Source organism: Streptopelia decaocto, assembly GCF_964273445.1.
Source record: "Streptopelia decaocto genome assembly, chromosome: 1".
Taxonomy (NCBI): Eukaryota; Metazoa; Chordata; class Aves; order Columbiformes; family Columbidae; genus Streptopelia; species Streptopelia decaocto.
Genome location: NC_138663.1, coordinates 32,057,227 through 32,077,238, shown reverse-complemented (window position 1 = coordinate 32,077,238; position 20,012 = coordinate 32,057,227). Strand labels below are relative to the sequence as shown.

The 20,012-nt window shown below is 36.2% G+C and overlaps 1 protein-coding gene across 5 annotated transcripts in view; it reads right to left on the bottom strand.

Annotated features, from left to right (window-relative positions):
* Positions 1 to 20,012, bottom strand: part of PPHLN1 (periphilin 1) — a 75,396-nt gene that overhangs the window by 50,521 nt on the left and 4,863 nt on the right. For 3 of the 5 annotated variants that reach the window (XR_014186063.1, XM_082073121.1, XM_082073119.1), the window contains 4 exons: positions 19,431 to 19,478; positions 18,253 to 18,344; positions 14,643 to 14,822; positions 13,734 to 13,795 (listed from right to left, as the gene is read on the bottom strand). Coding sequence is in view for 4 of the 5 variants with exons in the window: in XM_082073121.1 (XP_081929247.1) it covers positions 13,734 to 13,795; positions 14,643 to 14,822; positions 18,253 to 18,344; position 19,431 (335 nt within the window). In the remaining variant the exon portion in view is untranslated. The remainder of the gene's footprint in view (positions 1 to 13,733; positions 13,796 to 14,642; positions 14,823 to 18,252; positions 18,345 to 19,430; positions 19,479 to 20,012) is intronic. The other 2 variants (XM_082073120.1, XM_082073122.1) reach the window with 1 other exon arrangement.

Below are 20,012 nucleotides of genomic sequence, written 5' to 3'. Positions count from 1 at the left end.
CACAAATTAGTTCTCTCAGCAGGACTGCAACAGGAAGTATTTGCATTTTTAACCTCCATGAAACCTAACCATTACATTCTCACTAAAGCTGATAATCTTGGATAAACTCCTGAGATTTTGTAAGTAAACAGCCATACCCTGACATACCATTCACCAAGGGTAGCTGAGGGAAGAGCACAAGTCTGAGAGTTATTTCAGTTAACCATTGGTTCCAGTTTCTTAGAAGAAAAAAAACACAAATGCAGAATAGGCAAAGGTACGGCTTTCTGCACAGCAGGAGACCAAGAGAATACAACAGAGGGGAACTCTTCTGTTGCCAAAGGACTAGAGACACCACCTTTCCTAAACTGTCACCACCACACTGAGTCCTTCTGGTCTCACCCCTCTCTGCCATTTTAAGCACTGCAAACAATTCAGCAGCAACACTGCGGGAAGCTCAGGGCTGCAGGACACATTCTAGTTTACAACAGGGAGTGGTACAGCTTAAGTTATGTGAAACAAAGACCAACACGAACTGGTGTGTCAGTTTTCTAATTTCAGAGTTTGTAAAGGCAAAATTCAATCACTTGCTAGATGTGAAATGCCTGGAATGGAGGTGTACTTGGGTACACAAAAGCACATCACATGCAATATGGGAAAACTTTTTGTTTGTAAAAGCAAGCCTGGTTCACTCTCAATGAATTCATGCTACCGTGCAACCACGTACAATACTCATGCTTACTATTCTCTTGGGCTTCTGCATCCCAATACAGACATCCAACTTTGCTACTACAACATTAATCTACAATGCGGTCCAGCCATAGAAAATATAACTCACACTTTTGACACTGCACTGAAGAGACTGGCAGCTCAACAGCACATCACTGGGGGGCAGAAACTGTAGGTCCTTTCAGTAACTCACAGGTGAGTGCAGCCTATCACCTGGATAAAAAGTCAGAGAAGTTTATGTGACCCCCTTCCATCTGAGAAAGATTACTGCTGTTGTCAAAGGGGTTAGACGTTACAGTTATGGGTTTGATTACTAACCTCAACTAAACATAACTCATACAATCTTATAAATAAATTGAGGAAATTAGGCACATCTCCTAGGACACCAGACTGCAGTGTAGGAAGATTAAATAGACAAGATTTGAACCATGCTTCTTAATACAATAAACTATCCCTTGTCTCATAATAAATAGGCAAGGTGAAGGAGGAGTGAAACAAAAATAAAAAAATCCTCTTGCCTTCCTTGTCAGGACACTCCAGATGTTAACAGAGGTACCAATGTGATACAGATGACGTGGAAAACATTTATTAAAATATGCTACACCCCTGACCTCTAAGTTTCTCAACATGTTAAACATCCAAAAAGCAAACACAGAGTCAAGAACACGTCTACTTTTAACACCTTCAAAGTAAATGTAGGTGGTGGAAGATTCCAGGCACCATCCTCTCTTTCAGAACTCATTTCAAGCTCTTCTAAAATCAGTGTGGGAAATGAAATGAGTGCGGGAAAAAAATGCACACTGTTTAGAGTCACACAACTCTATATCACCCGAAAGCAGAGGTTTTTTGGGGGGGGGTTGGATTTTTTGGGGGGAGGCAGAGTTCTTCTCTTTGTTTTGTTAGTTTTGGGGGGGTGTTGGTTTGTTTTTTTGTGGGAGAGGGTGTTGGGGGGCGGTCGGGGTTTTTTTTTGTGTTTGTTTTTTACTTTACAGTCAGCGCTTGCCAAGCAATCCAATGTAGATAAGTATTTACCTAATATACCACTAAGAACCTGAAAGAAGAAAATATTTTTGTACTATATTTTTAGGTGTATAAGTGAATTTTATGTTCAGCAAGCTATTACTCTTTTTCCCAAAGGCTATCCTTAAAATTCTTAAATAGAAGGCGGCAGAAATCACTAAATATCTGCTAAAGGAAGATTTAAGGCCTTTCCGTGGTCTGCCACAGAATGTTGTTAGTTCACTGACACTTAAAGCAACAAGTAGTGTACTGTAGTAGTATATACTGATCTGATCAACCCTTGTGGTTGACTTTCTAATACTATCAATAAAAATCTGCAAAAGGAAAGAGTAAGTTGTGGAACAGGTTTGTAAGCACTAATACCTTATGTCAGCAATACTGACACACAATACTCTTATTATATTCAGTTTTCGTCTCTTTGCAAATCCCTTAATAAGAAATCAGAAAAACACTTCATTTTTCTCTGTATCAGAAAAGTGTTCCACAAATCACTATGTTCTTGTTCTTAAAGTGAAATTGGAATCAATTAGGTCAAACAGTTTTCATTTGCTTATGTCCCAAATTTTTAGAGTAGTGGTACAGCCTTCTGCAGAGAAAATTTAAATACAAGTTAGCAAACTACCTCTTCTTTGGGATTTCTCAAGATAAAAGACATTATACGTATGTGAAGAAAAAAATTGTACATGATGGGTTTTTTCTTTATTTGATCTCATTTGTTCCTGTCAAGTATGTATGTAGTCTGTTCAAAATCAGTAAGCCCCAAGTTAAGACACACATTTCCTCTTATAAATTATTCAGCCATATAGCTTTATCTTTTCCAGTTTGCCTTTTCCTTTCACTTTGATTACAGTTTGTAATCACTACAATAGACATTAACATCTCTTGCCTTTTTTTGCCCATTTGCTGTATATTACAAATATCACTTACTTGAACATATTTAACACAGAGACAAGCCATGCTTCCTAATTAAAAATTCTTTTGCAACTACTATATGCCTTCTGTTATTTCAGTGATTTAATAACAGTTAACTTCAGAGCACAGCTCCATGACAAATCATGCTGATTCAAACTGGTGCTCCTACAACTGTAATCTTCTCAACCTTCCTTGAACCCATATTCCCACTCCATGCCTAACCTGGCACTGATATGTTCTCTCAGGCAATCAAACTGGTAGATAATTATTTAATTGATAGTGGTGGGTTAGCATGCAGCACAAACTCATTGAAGAGCACAAACACCTGAAACAGGAGCAGGGGGAGGGAAGGACTGGAATGGCACCAGCTTTAACAGGTTTAAGCTGCTGTGGAAATAGATTTTTACTCCAGAAAGATCAGTCTCCTTACTGCATTCATGACTTTTATTTACTTATGACAAATAAAACAGGTCCCTTGGCAGAATTTTGGAGTGGTTAGTAACACTCAAAGAAGTAATACTTTTTTTTTTTCTAAACATAATAGACATACATATCTAAGCAACACTGAAACCACAATATTCTAGCTATGAGTAATAAATGTAGATTCAAAGTTATTTTTTTAAAGAGAGTATTGTTTAGCAGAGACGAGTTTTAGTAAGGGATAAAATTCACAATAGCTGAATAGAGTTTTTGAAGAAGGTAATTCATTTCTTGTCACTTTAATCTCCTGTGTTAACATAATCCTTTGCCCTAGTTAGACAATCCTTGTACAAAATCATTCCAAAAGATGCATCTAGGAAGACAAACATTGTAGAATACATGCTGAGTTCACTACCTCATCAAACCTGAAATGGTTTGCTCTCTACTCCACTCTGGTGAGACCCCACCTGGAGTCCTGTGTCCAGCTCTGGAGCCCTCGGTACAGGAAAGACATGGACCTGTTGGAGAGGGGCCAGAGCTGGCCACAAGAATGATCAGAGGGCTGGAACAGCTCTGCTGTGAGGACAGGCTGAGAGAGTTGGGGTCGCTCAGCCTGGAAAAAAGAAGGCTCCAGGGAGACCTTATTGCAGCCTTTCAGTACTTGAAGGGGGTTTAAAAGAAGTTGGACAGACTTTTTAGTAGAGCCTGCAGCAACAGGACAAGGGGTAATGGTTTCAATCTGAAAGAGGGGAGAGTCAGAGTAGATACAACAACAACTTTATTTTTTATTTTTTATTTTTTATTTTCTATACAATGAAGGCAGTGAGGTACTGGCACAGGTTGCCCAGAGACGTGGTAGATGCCCCATCCCTGGAGATATTCAAGGCCAGGCTGGATGGGGCTCTGAGCAACCTGATCTAGTTGGAGATGTCCCTGCTCATTGCTGGGGGGTTGGACTAGATGACCTTTGAAGGTTCCTTCCAACCCAAACTATTCTATGATTCTGTAAGTCAACAAATTAAAATACCTTTTCCATTCTACTTCCAAATTGCATAAACACGCTCTCAAACACAATTTCCAAAAATAATTAGGCATACTAGACTAGGGAAGATAAGACTTCACTTAACACAATGCAACTGTTAAGTCAGATTTCAGAAGAGAAACACATTCCCACAGCTGGCTGACACAACACTCTTGCATGTCATGGTGTCAATATCCAGTTACACTTAAACAAAAGCACTTGTTATCAACTCACAAACTGATACTACAAAGCTCTGTAAACAAGGGAAAGAACCTTGCATGGTTATGCAAATACATCATGAATGAATATCAAGACTAACATTAAGAATAATTTGTTGGGATGCAAAAATAGCATCACCTTTTAAAAACAATACCAACAGCATGAGATCATGGAATCACTTTATTGATGAACTTTTCTTCAGATGTAGATCATAACACAAACACAGCAGTAGGTGGAAATGGGATAGCAAAAATTTTCTCTTTGCAGCAAAATGCTTAACAAAAGGATGCCTATATTGTCAATAACACCAAGCTTTTCCCTCTCTTCTTCTGAAATTTACAGCACATCTCATTTCATCAATTAAGGGGGGGTGGGTAACTTGCATTCGTATAAATAAACAACATCTAAGCAAAGCCCATCCCAGTATTCTCATCTTCTCTCAATGGGAATTAAATTCCCTGAAATGTATATTCAAAACATAACAAACCAGTCTTTGGAACCTAAGCGATGAAGAATTTCTCTTCCTGAGGGCACTTATGCACCAGTCCTCTGACAATACACCTCACCCTGAGAAAGGCACAGCTACATACATTGTAAACAGAGGATCTCCTTACAGTTCATTAGCATTATGTAAACATCACTGATAAGAAGAAAATAATCATTTTCCCAAAATGTGACTTTTATACAACAAATCAGTGATATTACAAAATTCAACCGAGTTTGCACACAATACTGAATTTTTCCTTACCTGTATATCATAACATACTAGTAGGTGTAATAAATAGTTCTCATACAATAACCACTGTTAAAAAAATATAATGATGACACCAATTTCATATGACAATTTACCAACTTACAAAAACTGCAGTAGGCAACAGTTGTACACAGATAAAGCCATAGATCCCTAAAGCATAACATAACTTTGGATCAAAAGTAAGTTGAATAAACACATTATAGCAGTTGAGAACTGTCATGATGAGACCTTTGAGGTTTTTTGTAACCAAATTTGGCATGTTTACTGTAATTGTTGTCAAATAAATACTTACAAGACAATTTACTACCTAGCTGTTTCTTACTCAACAATAATTCAGGCTGGGTATTTAAGAATATCAAAATGTTCTTTGAGAAGATTGTAACTACCTGTCTTTAGTCCAAAGTATACTTTGTCAATCCTTTAGAGTCACAACATAGAGGCTGTATTTAAATGTAACCAAAACATTTCAAGGGACCAAAGTATAAGAAATACCATACACACAGAATCGGACTGAAATTTGTAATTATGCTTTTCAAAAACAAGCTTGCTCAGTTTTCTCTTATGGCTCTCAGCAGGAGTTAAATCCAAGATTTAGAACTGTACTACATTTCATATAAAGGTAAGCTCTACTGCATGAGGTTGTATATTTACAGGTTAAGCACGGAATAAAACATCAGGTAGCAGTAAGTTCTGCTAATTTGACAATTCTCATATATAAGAAACTCTGAAAAGTTTTGATTAGAAAACCAAAGCTTCCATGACATCATTCCAAAATGAAATGGAACAGCCAGAACCCTCTGTAACCAACAACGGTCAAAAGAGTCTCCTATCAGCTAGGATGTCAGACTCGTGCAGGAGGTTCCAGGATCCCAGTTGAATGGCAAGAATACTGGCACTTACTGGCACTGACCTCAGAAGCTCATCAGGAGAAATGATTAAGAGAAAACTAAATTAAATTATCAATACAGCACATATTATGACTTTAATATTCAAATTCCTTCCCCGCAACCTGAGATGAAAACTGCATAAGCAATTAAACCAGAGTTCTGTAAGACCCTCGAAAAGGAACAAAATTATCAGTAAGCAATTTTTGAAAGCAAACACATTTTTTAGAATTGGAATGAGAATACAAAGAAATACAAGAAAACACACCTCCAGTAAGGATCACAGTCAACAGTTATGCAAATAAAAATATTTAAAAATTAAAAGCAATCACTCAACAGCTACAACTAACTTCCGGTGAAAGCAACATTCACCTTACAGAATAACCCCACAATTAGCTGAAACATGCAAAGAAGTCTAGTTGAAACTAAGAGGAACTTTTACCTCCTCCCCATATTTTTGCATGGGCAAAGGCAAAAAAATTCTGCAATTGAAAGCCTGTCCACCAGTCTCTCCTTTTCTCCTCATTCCCTCAAGCAACAAACATTTGAGAATAGATGACAGCAGTCTTGCTTTGAATGAATTTGCTAGTATAATTCTAGATATAAAAGAAGCAGGTCCCACCAACATAAATAACAGCAGAAACTTAGTTTGACATAATATTCTTAGTAAGAAAACAGCCAGTGTTCACACATATATTTCTAAATTTCAGGGTTCTACCTTAAATAGGAGAAAGAGATTCACTACAGCAAGAAAAACAGACTTTTCTGAATTGAAACTTTTTACTTTCAATTGGATTGACCTGTAGTAGTGGACAGTCTTGAACTGTTCTTAATTATACGCAGCTTTTAGTACAGGGCAGTTTTAAAACACTTGTATCTGCTTGAGAAGATTCAAGTTCTTCAAATACATTCAAAACAAAAACGCACAGTCCAAAGGAACCCAAAGCACTAGTAATGCAACAATTTAGGCCAAGTAACAACAACAAAAAAATCAAATTATGAAACACGTATCTCAGTTTGCAAACAAATTGGTTGTCCCAAGCACAAAAGTGCTAAAGAGGTGGTGGAGCAGAAAACAACCCTCAAAGAAAATGTATCAACTACTGAATCACTAAGACTGCTGCATAAGGCATGAAGTGTAATATGAAGTCATTAAATATTTAGTGTAAACCAGAATCTACTTTTAAGTTATCTATTGCCTATTATCTTGTTCCAAAAGTTCTAACTCACCCCTCTACACCCCCCAAAATCCCATAAGCCAAGGTAAACTAATTTAGCTAGCAGCCTAATACAATGGGTCTTCTGAACTAAAGATTTCACCAGACAAGCCCTTGCCTGGAGTTGCAGACAGGTATAACGAATCTACCACAATGACCTATTATAAGGAAACCGTAATTTTGTATATGAATAAACAAGTTACTCCAGTAGTTCATGTGAATACCGGAGAGGTTCAGTGTTCTGGCAGAGATTTTATTCATTTATTTATTAAAAGAAAAAGGCATGTGCTAATGAATATGATTAGAATTCTGCTTATCAATCTCTGTCAAAAGCAAGGCCATTTTCTTTGGGTGACTGCCATATTTATTTCCCTCCACACATGTTTTTTAATAAAGAATGAGGTTCTTGTATGGTGTCCCTTAAGACCTGTCAAATATTGCAACAGAACAGCAGACTTATGTACATTTTTAGCACCATCTCATAAATCCTTTTGGCTAAGTTTCTCTTCTATAAGCAAGACAAAGATCAGTTTACATTAAAAGAAAATTTAAATCCAAAGCCTAAAGACCTCCCAGAATATAATACACTGTTTTAAATAAGTATAAACTATTTAAACAGGTTCACTGTTTCATTCACTAAAGAATACTTTCAGGGGGGTAAGAAAGAAGCTACCCCCTGTAATTCAAAGGTGATTGCACAGTGATAAAGATAACTGCCTTGGCCTGTGACACATCTGAACCCTCAATATTAAATCCTGCTCTATTGAGAGAAGAGTCAGTGGCCCTTAACTTCTATCTGGAGACTCTCTCCTCAGTAGTTTTGGTTTAAAATAACTGTTCTCAGCAAAGAATAATTTTCTTCTTAATGTACAATCTTCAGACCACTCCTCTATAGCAGGGGTGTCCAACTCATTTTCACCGGGGGCCACATCAGCCTCGTGGTTGCCTTCAAAGGGCTGAATGTAATTTTAGGACTGTTTAAATGTAGCTACTCCAAGGCAACCGTGATGTGGTCCCTGGTGAAAATGAGTTGGACACCCCTGCTCTAGAACATCCTGCCATCACATACTGCACCTGCCAGGGGTGAATCACCAAATTGCCGGGTAGTGCAAGCAGAGATCAGAAAGCCGCAATTGCTGGGCTTCTGTCCCTCACTTTGCTACCAATTTTCTTCATGGACTTCGGTAAATGCAAGCCTCACTGTGAAGGTTTATGCATTTACAAAAATTAGGATATATTGTGCTTTACCATCCTAAGGAAAGGCAATGTGCCATTGATTTAAAATATTTCCAAAACACAATATAGAACAGACAAACCTTAGTAGTTCACAGATCACCAATTGTTTAAAATTAAGTTTTGACATTTTGCCAGATGGTTTTCTTTTGTTTTTATCATCAAAAATACTTTTTTATTATTTCTATTTATTACAAAATATTTCCTGTACACTCCAGAGAGAAGCAGATCTGTTTTATCTACGCAAAGGCATTAGTATTAAAGACTGAACTAAGACTACTTCCTTATTTCACACAGGACACGGTGGGGGGAAGAAGACATGTAGTAGCAGCAAGTTTTGGTCCCTGCTATATAAGAAAAGATGTGGACAGGCAGAAGAAGGGCCACAAAAATTATCAACAGGCTGGGAAGCCATCATATGAGGAAAGGCTGAGAGAACTGTGCTTGTTCAGCCTTGAGAAAATAAGGCTTAGGAGAGACCTTATCACTATGTTCCAGTAGCTAAAGGGTGGCTACAAAGAAGATGGAGACTCCCTTTTTACAAGGAGTCACATGGAAAAGACAAGGGGTAATGGCTACAAGTTACTCCTGGGAAGATTCTGATGGGACACAAGAGGGAAATTTTTCACAACGAGAACAATCAACCAGTGGAATAATCTCCCCAGGGAAGTGGTAGATTTGCCAACATTGGACACTTTTAAGATTCATCTGGACAGGGTGCTGGGCCATCTTGTCTAGACTGTGCTTTTTCGCAGGACCAGCTGATCCTTGAGATTCCTTCCAACCTGGTATTCTACGATTGCGTCCTACGTGAGCCAGTTCTCAGGAATTTGTATCCTAGGAACCAACTTTACTACCAATGCAGAGTGCTTCATTTACAAATATGCCAATCCTTATATTACAAAAATCTGGACCTCAGATAATTTTAAGGATCAAATTTAATACATGTACAGCTGGGATTTACAAGTGCGTCATTTTGTAATTTCTCTTTGAAGATGAGTCTTACCCATCTTAAGTTGCCAAGTTTTGCATATTTCATATCTTATGAACTCAGTTCGGCTGAAAAAAAATAATAAAGTAATGCTCTGTGCACTCAAAAGGATTAAAAATTAGGATGACTAAAGCAAACAGTAGCTAACAATCTTCTAAAGCATTTCACACTGAAAAGCTCATCGGACTTCATAAAAATGAACTTGCATCCAAAATCCATTGCTATGAGGCCCATACAGAAGTACGGTAAAATTTGAGTTCTTCACTATCTAACAGCACTGTTCCCTGCAACTTCTCAAAAAGTCTGAAGTGCACAAAATAATTTGAGTGTTTTGAATAAATTATTTTGATATATCACTAAAGACAAGTAATAACACAGCCCCAGAAGTGATCAACATCAGTAAAAGATAAATAAGTCATGTTATTTGATCTCCTCTCATAATTTCCAAGTTTCACAATTTTCATAGCATCAGCAACCAAGACATTAAAACTGTCACCATGTGTGCAGAAAATTCTCTGTTCTCCAAACTAAGAGATTCTGCTTTGATGTACAATTCTTTATACACGTCAACTAGGCTTGAACCAAAACCCACTTCAAACCAAACTATGACTGCAAGGTTACACAATTCACATCGGTTCCTGGAGTTCAGAAATCCATCAAGAATCCCTTAGGTCAGAACAAGAGAAAAAGGGCTGGGAACTCATTTTGATATCCATGCTCAGCACATTCTCCGAATTATTTTATTTTTTACATATTAAAAATAATATTACCATAAAGAAGTCATGGTCAGGATGGGAGCTGGTTGCTGAGCACAGTATAAAACAAGGCTAACAATTCGCAAGAATGGGTAGTCCAGGAAAGAACAGAAGGATCAGCAATGCTCTACTCAATGGCAGACTACCAGCAAACAGCAGCTGCTTAGAAACTGAAGCATAACTCCGTAAGAAGGCAAGAAAAAAAAACACAGCTAAGGCCAAGTGGTAGAACCTCAACAATCCTGTCCCTCACGGAGAATTGCTGCTGGTCAGTGGACACATCACAGCTCAAGCCACAGCTACGCAACTGCTAAGTAAACATACACTTCCAATTTTTAAATACGAGGCAAGAAGCTTAAAAAAAAAAAACAAAACCAAAAACACACAGAAGAAACAACTACAGTAACAAAAATGACCCACCCCCCAAAAAACCTAACCTACGGTTTCTGGTTTCTTCCATATAGGAAATTTTCTCCCCCTAAAATTCTGCATCATTTAAGAAATTTTGATATTCCAGCTAAGCAGCTTCTTCTACTTTGGGAGAATCTCTAGTAATATTTTTCAGCACTCCAAAGATAACGGAAACAAACATGGAAAAAGTAAGAGATCAGAAATTGCTTTTTGACAGTTAAGTTGCCAAAAATCAAAGCAGGAGAATGTGAATAATTAACGCTTAAGAGGAAATGCTAAACATAATATTGACAACAACTTCTTATAGCACATTTTTAGCTGCTGAATGAATTTTTAAAAATACTCAAGAAAACTGATTTATGTCAATAAAGAGCTATTCTTTTTAGAACTTACAGTCACTCTACTGACTATGAAAACCCATTAATTTTACAAGTCTCCTGAGTGTCTTTAGCTTCACAAATCTAACTTCATACTATGTTTTAGCCATGTTCAATGCAATTTCTTAAAAAGTACTTCTGGTTAAAGTGATCTTATATCTCCTCTATTACCTCAAAGGAAAAAAAATAATATTTTTATGTATTCCAGAAGAACCTACGCAAAGTAACTTTTCTCATATCCAAAGTGAAAGCATCTTCTCATAAAATAGTTTTTTAATCTCATGTTTTATAGTGCAAATTTTTTTGAAATGAAAAGTAATTAGCATTTTCACCACAGGAGACAACATATACCAAGTACTGTACTTTGATTTGCTCTGTTGAGATCCACTACATAGCTCAATAGTGAGAGAAAAAAAAAATCCTATTAAGTTTATTATCCAGCACATAACACTACAAGTGTTTAGCAAGATTTGACATTCAAGGTTATTTACTATTCCTATGCTCTTCTGTACAATCAGACTTCTGCCTTGCTAACACATATTTATATATCAGCAGAGCTTCCTTCAATCGCCAATAGATTCCCATACCCTCAACTGAACCAAGTATCTCTTATGAAGTTCTTTTGTAGTGCTATTGCAGTTGCATAACAGTTACATATTCTGAAATACATAATAATGACTCAGATGGGACCATCACCTACCACGCAACACATTTTTAAAGACATCAGCAACAGGAGCTGACATTTTATTCTCACATTTTAAGAGGAAGAAATCAGGATGCATTTAAGACAATCTTTTTGACCACTGGGTGCCACTCTTGTTCTGTGTAAAATATACTGCCTGGCACTAAGTCTTCTCAGTCTTTTTCCCCCCCCTCAGCTTCAAACAATTCTGATTCTTGTAATGTAGGAAGAAAACTTGCAAAAACGTCTCCACACGTTTCTGACTACTTTTCAGAACTTGCTTCCAGCCCCAAGAATGCAATTTTGAAAGAAGTCTAGTGCACACTTACCCTTACAGTATATGAAGGGTTTGTTTGGATTTTTTACAGTGAAGTTATATAATAATCTAGTTACGCTACACTTAAATCATCACATTCAGAGGAACAGATATCTGCTGCAACTGTGTAGCCCCATAGCACTGTAATGCCATTGCCAGTAACAGCTTCCTATCGAGTCTGCGAGGCCTCAAGACTGAGGTTTTGAGCAAGCTTGTCAGGCTTGCTCTGTCTGAGCTTTTCTTGAACTGCCTGAAGTCTTTCTTTCACCTTGGTACAGCTTTAACAGCTATTTTTCTAGCTGACCAGGTGTCTGTAGCTAACTTGTTTTACTTTTATTGATCTTTTTACGGTACAACCATCATCTGATAAAGACGAGTTATTCTACGCAGAATCAGATATTTAAGGCTAACAACATGATGTATTATATAGAAATACAGGCCTGTTTTAATAGCAGACCCCTTGAGAAGTGGAAACACAGGATGAGGCATATAAAAGTACAGGTATGAGATGACAACAGACAGGGGCACGAGCCTGGCACTGGAAACTTCTGGGCTATGAATGATTTCGCCAGCGGTCAGATGGACAAAACTGGTTCTAGAGATAACAAAAAGAACAAGGAAAACAGTATCTAACATATCCAAAAGGCACCACATATGGTAAAACTGGCTGTAACGAGGAGCTGTAGACCAATGAAGAAAGAAAAAAAGATGTGAAAGAATGTTAACAAACCTAAAAATTACCCCAGGTGCATCTTATGGTGAGGAAGAAGCAGCCATCAACACAAACATCAAATTCCACCCAGCAAGAGTGAAGATGCTGACAACTCACTGTTCCACCACTGCTGACCTTAAGACCCAGAAGAGCAGGTGAAGAAAGACGTTTAGAATATAAGAAGTGTGTGTACAACAACAACTCAGGTAAAATTGTTATCATTGAATTTTTTTCTGTGTAGACATAACCTTTCCATAAGAATTAAATTTGAACGAGGAGTGATTTCTTAGACAGCTAATACTTCAGTTCATGAACTAAAAGTGATTCTTAGATTAGACTGTTAATATTTCAGTTGCACTAACAATTCATTCTTGTCTGAATATTTAAGGTGAGTTTCATTCTTGTTTATAAATTTTTGCATGTAACGCTATCCTATGCACTTTATTTGTCCTATCAAATAATCCCATATCAAACATCATTGCAGGCATATGTATATTATAGTCCTATTGTTTAACACTACTGCTTACATTTCATAGATAGAAACCTGAGGTACAGATTGAGAAATGCTCACAGAAATTTATGATGCATGATGGAAATGCCTCCTTATCAGTCCACCTGAGAAAACAAGGAGGTCAGAACAAGGCTGTGGTGAACTTCATAATCTCATTATTCACCCCAGCAACCTTTAAAACGCTGCAGGTATCTTTCCGCTGTATTGTAGCCACAAGGTGCTACAGTCACAGCAGCAAATATTAGACCAAAGAATTCTCTGAAGTCGTGTAAAAAGTGTGACTGATCAGGGAGCTGCACTAAACTATTTACAGTCCCAGGCTAACATCCTAAAGATGCTATTGTAAGGCCTCTTATCCTTTATAACCAAATACTAAAATAGAGACTTTCATATCACACCATTTATTTAGTTTATATTTCAAACAATACAACTAGAAGCCACTTTTCCACTATTGTTTGTAACAGATGCCATTTCCCATTTCACTGTCACTTTATTCCTCTCCTCTACAAACCATTTTGAGAACAAAAAATAAAAATGCCCCAAACAGCCCCAGCCCATGCATGGCACTACTGTAAAGTCTTATAAAATACCTGTATTCTGGATGCCGGCTTCCAGGATGATCATCCCTTGGCCATCTGTATCCTGATTCATCCTGCAAAAATATACATGCAAAACAACTGCGTGACGTGTATCTCAACATCGGATGTGAGGTACATTTAGTTGCCAAATGGTACTTATTTACTGCAAAACCAAAGCATTTAATGAGCTAAAATAAAGTATTAATCATTTACTGCAATGCTCAAGAGAGCAACTTTGAAATGCTGTATAAAACACAAAAACTACAAAAATTTCCAAACTATATATACGGACCTTGACTGATCAAAATGTAAATTATCATCACTAGCTTGAAATTACAGAATTTCAAACAGATGAGGTGGAGGAGGAAGCAGTAATGACCTTTCAAAGGGACCACATATTTTGTACTTAAGCGCAGTTACTGAGGAAAAAAATGCATTCAACATCATGACAGAATCTTAAATAAGTGAATAACTGTGCAAATTAGAAGGATAGGTAGACAACATTCAACAAGTTGTGTGTGCAAGGATTTGCTAAATAGAAAGATTTTTTAGTCATTCTTCTATCCATCCAGATAACTTTACACTGCATTACAAAGAGGACTTCTGGCTACTTTTGTTTTCCCAGTCAGACTCTCAGTTTTCCAGAGGGCTGGACAAGGGCTATTTCTTAAGTCAACAGAGTAGGTAGGAACCATAAGAAGCAGCAAACAGGTATTACCATATAATCACAAAAGTCTTAGAAGCACAGTAACTTCAAAAAAAAGCACTAAGGATCAAAACCTAGATGTTTTTTCTATTAATTCTGTTTCATTTTATGAGAACTTCACTAACAACAATGCTCTGTCTGAAATAATATTTTAATCGTTCACTATTCAAGCTTAAATGAGAAGATAAACATCACAAACATGTGAAAAGAATCACCTTACGTACACCTCGGTGTTGAGGGCCACTTCTTCGGTCATGGGCAAAACTGCGACCCTCTTCATAGCCTCTGTAGTCAGCGTGACTGTAATCATCATATCGACTGTAATTCCCATCCCCAGGTCTTTCCAGCAGTGGTGGTTTCTTGGGTGCAACGTTTACTACTCTATGGTAATCATCCTAAACCACAAAACAAACAAATCATATTGGTTTTAACAGCTGGAAATCTGTAGTGAATACACAAAAGTAAAACCAAGTTATTTCTAAATATGGGTCTATAACAATCTTAAAGCTGAAAAAGCACAAGACAATAACAAACAATAAAAATTATGCAAGTATGATGGTGGAACAACCTATTAAATCTAGTTGGACGCTATTCAGATGTTATCCTTAGGCATTACAAATTAAATTACAGAAGGAAAATTTTCAACATGGTTTAAGTTTCTTTCGAAAGTTTAAAGCAGTAGCATTAGCTACGTTCTAAGCATCAGCTTTCTTTTTTTAAGCATTAGACACATATATTTCTGAGACTTTTATGTTAACTTAGGAAAGCAATAAAGGAAGTTACACCTGTGAGGTCTGTAAAACCAAGAGCCCATTTGAAAATACTATTCAATTTTCTTAATGTCAGTGATATCCTCCACACTATGGAGATTGTAGCAAAGACAGTCCTTGCTTCATAATCTGAATAGATGAGGGCCTTCTCAAACCAATGCAGTAAGTGATCTGAGGATTCAAGCGACAGAGTTTTAACACTCTTGGTTTTTCTTTTAATGCAAGTTTCAGATAGCTTTCTGCCAGAATGCAAAATTAATTTATTGTATTTCCTTCAAATGAAATGTCACATACCATTTACCAATTAAAGAAATCCTGTGTCTACTAAGTGTAAATTGCACAGTTCCAAAACATACAAATTCAGTTTTCTAGAACTAAGTATTATATAAGCCAACTGCAAATAAAAAGCAAACAAAAACATGAATGCAAGACCTTGTATATTAAGCCTTCTTCCTTTAGCAAGGTTTTTTTTTCTATGGGTCTCAAAAACACAAGCTAGAAATGGAGAGACTTGAGTTAGCATATGCAGCTGGCAGGGGGGAGATACTCAGACTAGATTTTTTAATAGTAGCACAAGTTACAGTCCAAAGCACCAATGGTTTTTTTGTAGAAAAATCCATTAAATTCGCAAACTGCTAAAACTTATTACACAAAAAAAAAGTCAGCGCTGATTTCAGAGGCCACCCAACAAATTCACTAGAGGGCAATGCAAAGCCAAACTACAAACACATCCACACACAGCCACAATGCTTGATCCACTCTTATCTCATTGAACATCCTCCATGGTTTTTTGGTTTTTGTTTTGGGGTTTTGTTGGGTTTGGGTTTGTTTGTTTGTTTGTTCTTTAGGGTTTTTTTTTGTTTATTTTAGTTTGGGATTTTTGGGGGTTGTTTTGGTTTGGTTTTTGGTATTTGTTTTGGTCTGGGTTTTTTTGTGGGTTTTGTTGTTTCTTGTTTGTTTCTTTTTTAGTGTCTTACAAAGAAGATGTGCTCTGAAGCCAAAATAAATCTGCTCTGTGCTTTAAGCTGACCCAGAAGTCCCCATCACATAACTAAATTGACATTCAGAAGGACATTTACATGAAAGCTCAAGGTGTATCCACTTACAGTTAATTGTGCCAAGTGCTTGCAACTTTATGTTGTTTACCAGGATCTGAAAGCATGCGTTTCTACTACAACCTATACTTGAGATATAATTAGCATCGAGCTTACATTAGGACGAGTCTCTTGCTCTTTCAAACAAGAGATACTTCATTCTGTATCACTGTCATGTCTCAGTTCCAATGTATCAGCTGATGCTCAGCACATTCACAGAATGAATAAATGAAGTCAATTTTATGTGACTAGTCAAAATTAAGTCAGACCTCTATACATGGACACAGACACAATGACACAGGCTTACAAGGGCAGAAGCTGCCTGTCAACTATCTTGAATCAGTAGAGCTGTACGAGAAGGGGCTTCATGTCCATCTTTCAGTAAGGCAGAGGGACACCAAATCTTGGTTTGCTCAGCTACTGTGAGTGTTGTTTCAGTACAGATGGATAGTATTGATTGTGATAAATTAGTGTATTCTGCTAGTCCCTTCATCCCCAGTTCCAAACACATGTAATATAAAGCTAGCATTGAACCATCTAGTAAATTCTTGCATCGTATCTTTTAAATTTTAAAGTAAATTTTCATAACAAATGTGCTGTGCATTGTTCCCTGGATAGCTTGAAAGACTAAAAGAATTTAGGAACGTCACTGATGCAGTGTTTAGATTAAATTAGCAATGTGTTAGTCAAGTCAAACACTGACTAAAAAAATAAAAATCTGGGAAAATACATTCTGCCTTTCCTCATGTCCTACTGCTGATAAATATTGTGGAGAAGCACCTGACTAAATACCCTGTGCAAACGTATCTGATTTCCAGTTTGCTGAAAATGCAAAAAATTTGTTATTGCCTGTAAAGAGAGTTAAAAATGTCACCAAGTAGCCAAACACTAATATACTACTCAAAAGAGAAGACTATGTAACTAGTTATCAAGTATACCAACGTTGGTATGTTTCCAAAACAAGCTGAAAATATGATGGAGGAAATCCAGAAAGTATGCTAAATCAGTTATGCTATTATTCCAACATTTAAAAGAATTAAAGGAAAAGCCAGATAACAGGTACAGGTACCTAGATTTTTATTTTGCAAAATGTACATTGCATAGAACATTGAATAGAAATATCAAAAAGTACTCTTAAGTTCTGTTTAAGGTGTAATAGCTCAAAAGACGAAGCTACAACCTGTTTTCTTTCTTCTTTAAAGCCTTCAGACACAGGAGGGGAAAAAAAAAAAATTAGTCAAGTCTTTGGCACACAGATTTTCTAAAAGAATTCTAAAGTTATTCCACAGCAGGGTAAGCACAGCTTCTGTGTTTGCTTTTACAAGTATAACATACAGTAGAAGTCTCCATGCCTACAAAGTAGATTTCCATCAACACTCAGGCGGGTGATAAGCATTTCCCTTACAAGGCTCCAACCCACATTTTGTTAGTAAAGATGTATTTTTTACTTTTTTTGTAAACATCTCCTTCTATATTTTAAGCATCATCATTAAAAACTGCATTGGTGACAAGAACAATAGTGAAAGTACTTATTTTAACACCTCAAATCACTTCAAAGATGTAATAACAAACAAAAAAAAGTCTGGGGAAAAATATAACATAGTATGGCCTTTGGTTCTCCAGAAATTACCAAAAATACTGTGTTGAATAATATAAAGAATTACACACACACACACACACACACATACACACACACAAAAAAAATCAATTCATCAGAAGACAAATAGTCTGTAACACTTTCAATGGATTTGAAAATAAATACAAGATTTAGTTTTGTAGGCATCCTATTATCTCTGTGCAGATGCGTCTGCTAGATTGTTGGCTTAAATGAATGAGAAAAGAAGGGAACTTGAGGTATACTAGGTACTACAATACATACACAAATCCAACCTTTATGGTACAAATCATGGTATAAACATAATATAATGGTATAAAGCTAAAGAAACATACTATACACTTACATCAGGATGAATCCTTGGAGGGACACGTTCTCTTGGAACTCTCTCATAGTCATATCGCCCTTCAGACCACATTTCATCTCTTCGATACGCCACTGAAGACGATAAAAATCCAATTAGCCAAAATTGGACTCATTATGAAAAGGATAGTGAGCACAGAAATAAAGGTTCCCAGACTTCTCCCAATAACATATATTACGCGCAAGCCCTGCACATAAACTTTTGGGTTTTTATTAGCCTTTTAATAGTAAGTCTATCTAGTTATAGAAAGTAATTAAGAAACTTTAAGAAAAAAAAAAAAAAAAAGAGGGTATGTTAAAGAACAACTGGAAGTTAGTGCAGTATAATCAGTATAATTACAGGATTTACAGATACTGTAAATAGCTCTGCTGAAATATAAGCGTTTTGCAAATACCCGCTGTACATGCGAGTTCATACACACATACCTTATAGCAATTTTGATATTGCTCTGCTAAAAATACAGGACTTTTTAAAAAAAGAGTTCAACTCCTATTGATTAGATTGAAGAATTTCTGAATTTCTACTTTTTATATAATATAATAACTTATAATTATTTGATCATCTCAACTATCTAGAAAGATGTTAAAACACAACACATCATTCAGTTAGTACAAAACTGTGTTTTGAATACATGAATGAAATGCATTCTTCACATGCAGATTTTCCTGTTTTAAATTGGGAGCCAGCAGAACACAAAAATTCCTCTTTCCAGGGAAAGGTGACATTCAGAATTAATAACTAAATACAGCTGGAAATAAACCATCACCAGAAGAGATTCTAGTCACGCTGTGTTAGATAACACGAACTTGAGGAGCTGAAATCTTCCTGATGATATTAAAGATGACAAATTTAGACTACACATTTATAAAAATAGATAAGAAATTGCTAGAATTACATTTTTCAAAGTTTACCTTCACAACGGTCATTCTAGCTATTAAAAATAATCAATAAGAAAAATAAACAGCAGGACATGTTCAGAAGGAGAAATACATAACATTATCCACTTCTACAAAATAAAAACACTTATTTGGAAACAGACTTATGAGGCTATATAAAAATATTTATTAGTACAAATGTTAAGTAAATGGTTTATTAACTAAACAGAGATGGCACAAATTCAGATATATATTTTTGTGAAAAACGAACATTCACATACTTACTTTTCTGTCAGTTTTAGCAACTCTGCTTCTGAAGACCCATTCAATTACCTACAAAAAAAAAGAGAAACTGAAGTCAGCAAAAATATGCATATATATTGATAAGCACATTTTTTAAAGTAAACTAGACATTTAAAAACTAAATCTTTCAACTGCCCATTATCTGTCTGAATTAGTACAGAGTAATTCACTACACTCAATTAAGAAAGAATATGCTGGATTCACAATATCAAAAAATTTTGCGTGACAAATTGTTACAGATAAAACACTTTCCTAATAAATTCTAGATATTTTCTTTCCCTTTTACCATCTTTTACTCACTATTTCAAGTCTCAGTTTTTCTTCCATTTTTTATCAAGGGTTTTTGGAAACTACTATAATAGATTTCTTAAGAACACTAAAGAAAATATCTAATATATTCACTTATACTTATTTGTCTGCCTTTAAGTATCATTAAGTGGAGAAAAATAAGACTCAGTTTCATGTGATGAGAGGGTAATGAAAAGTTTGGTTTAACAAATGCTTTTCCTTTGGTAATGGATGGTAAATCCCAGTGAAGTAGCTCTTTCCTCAACTATAGTAAGC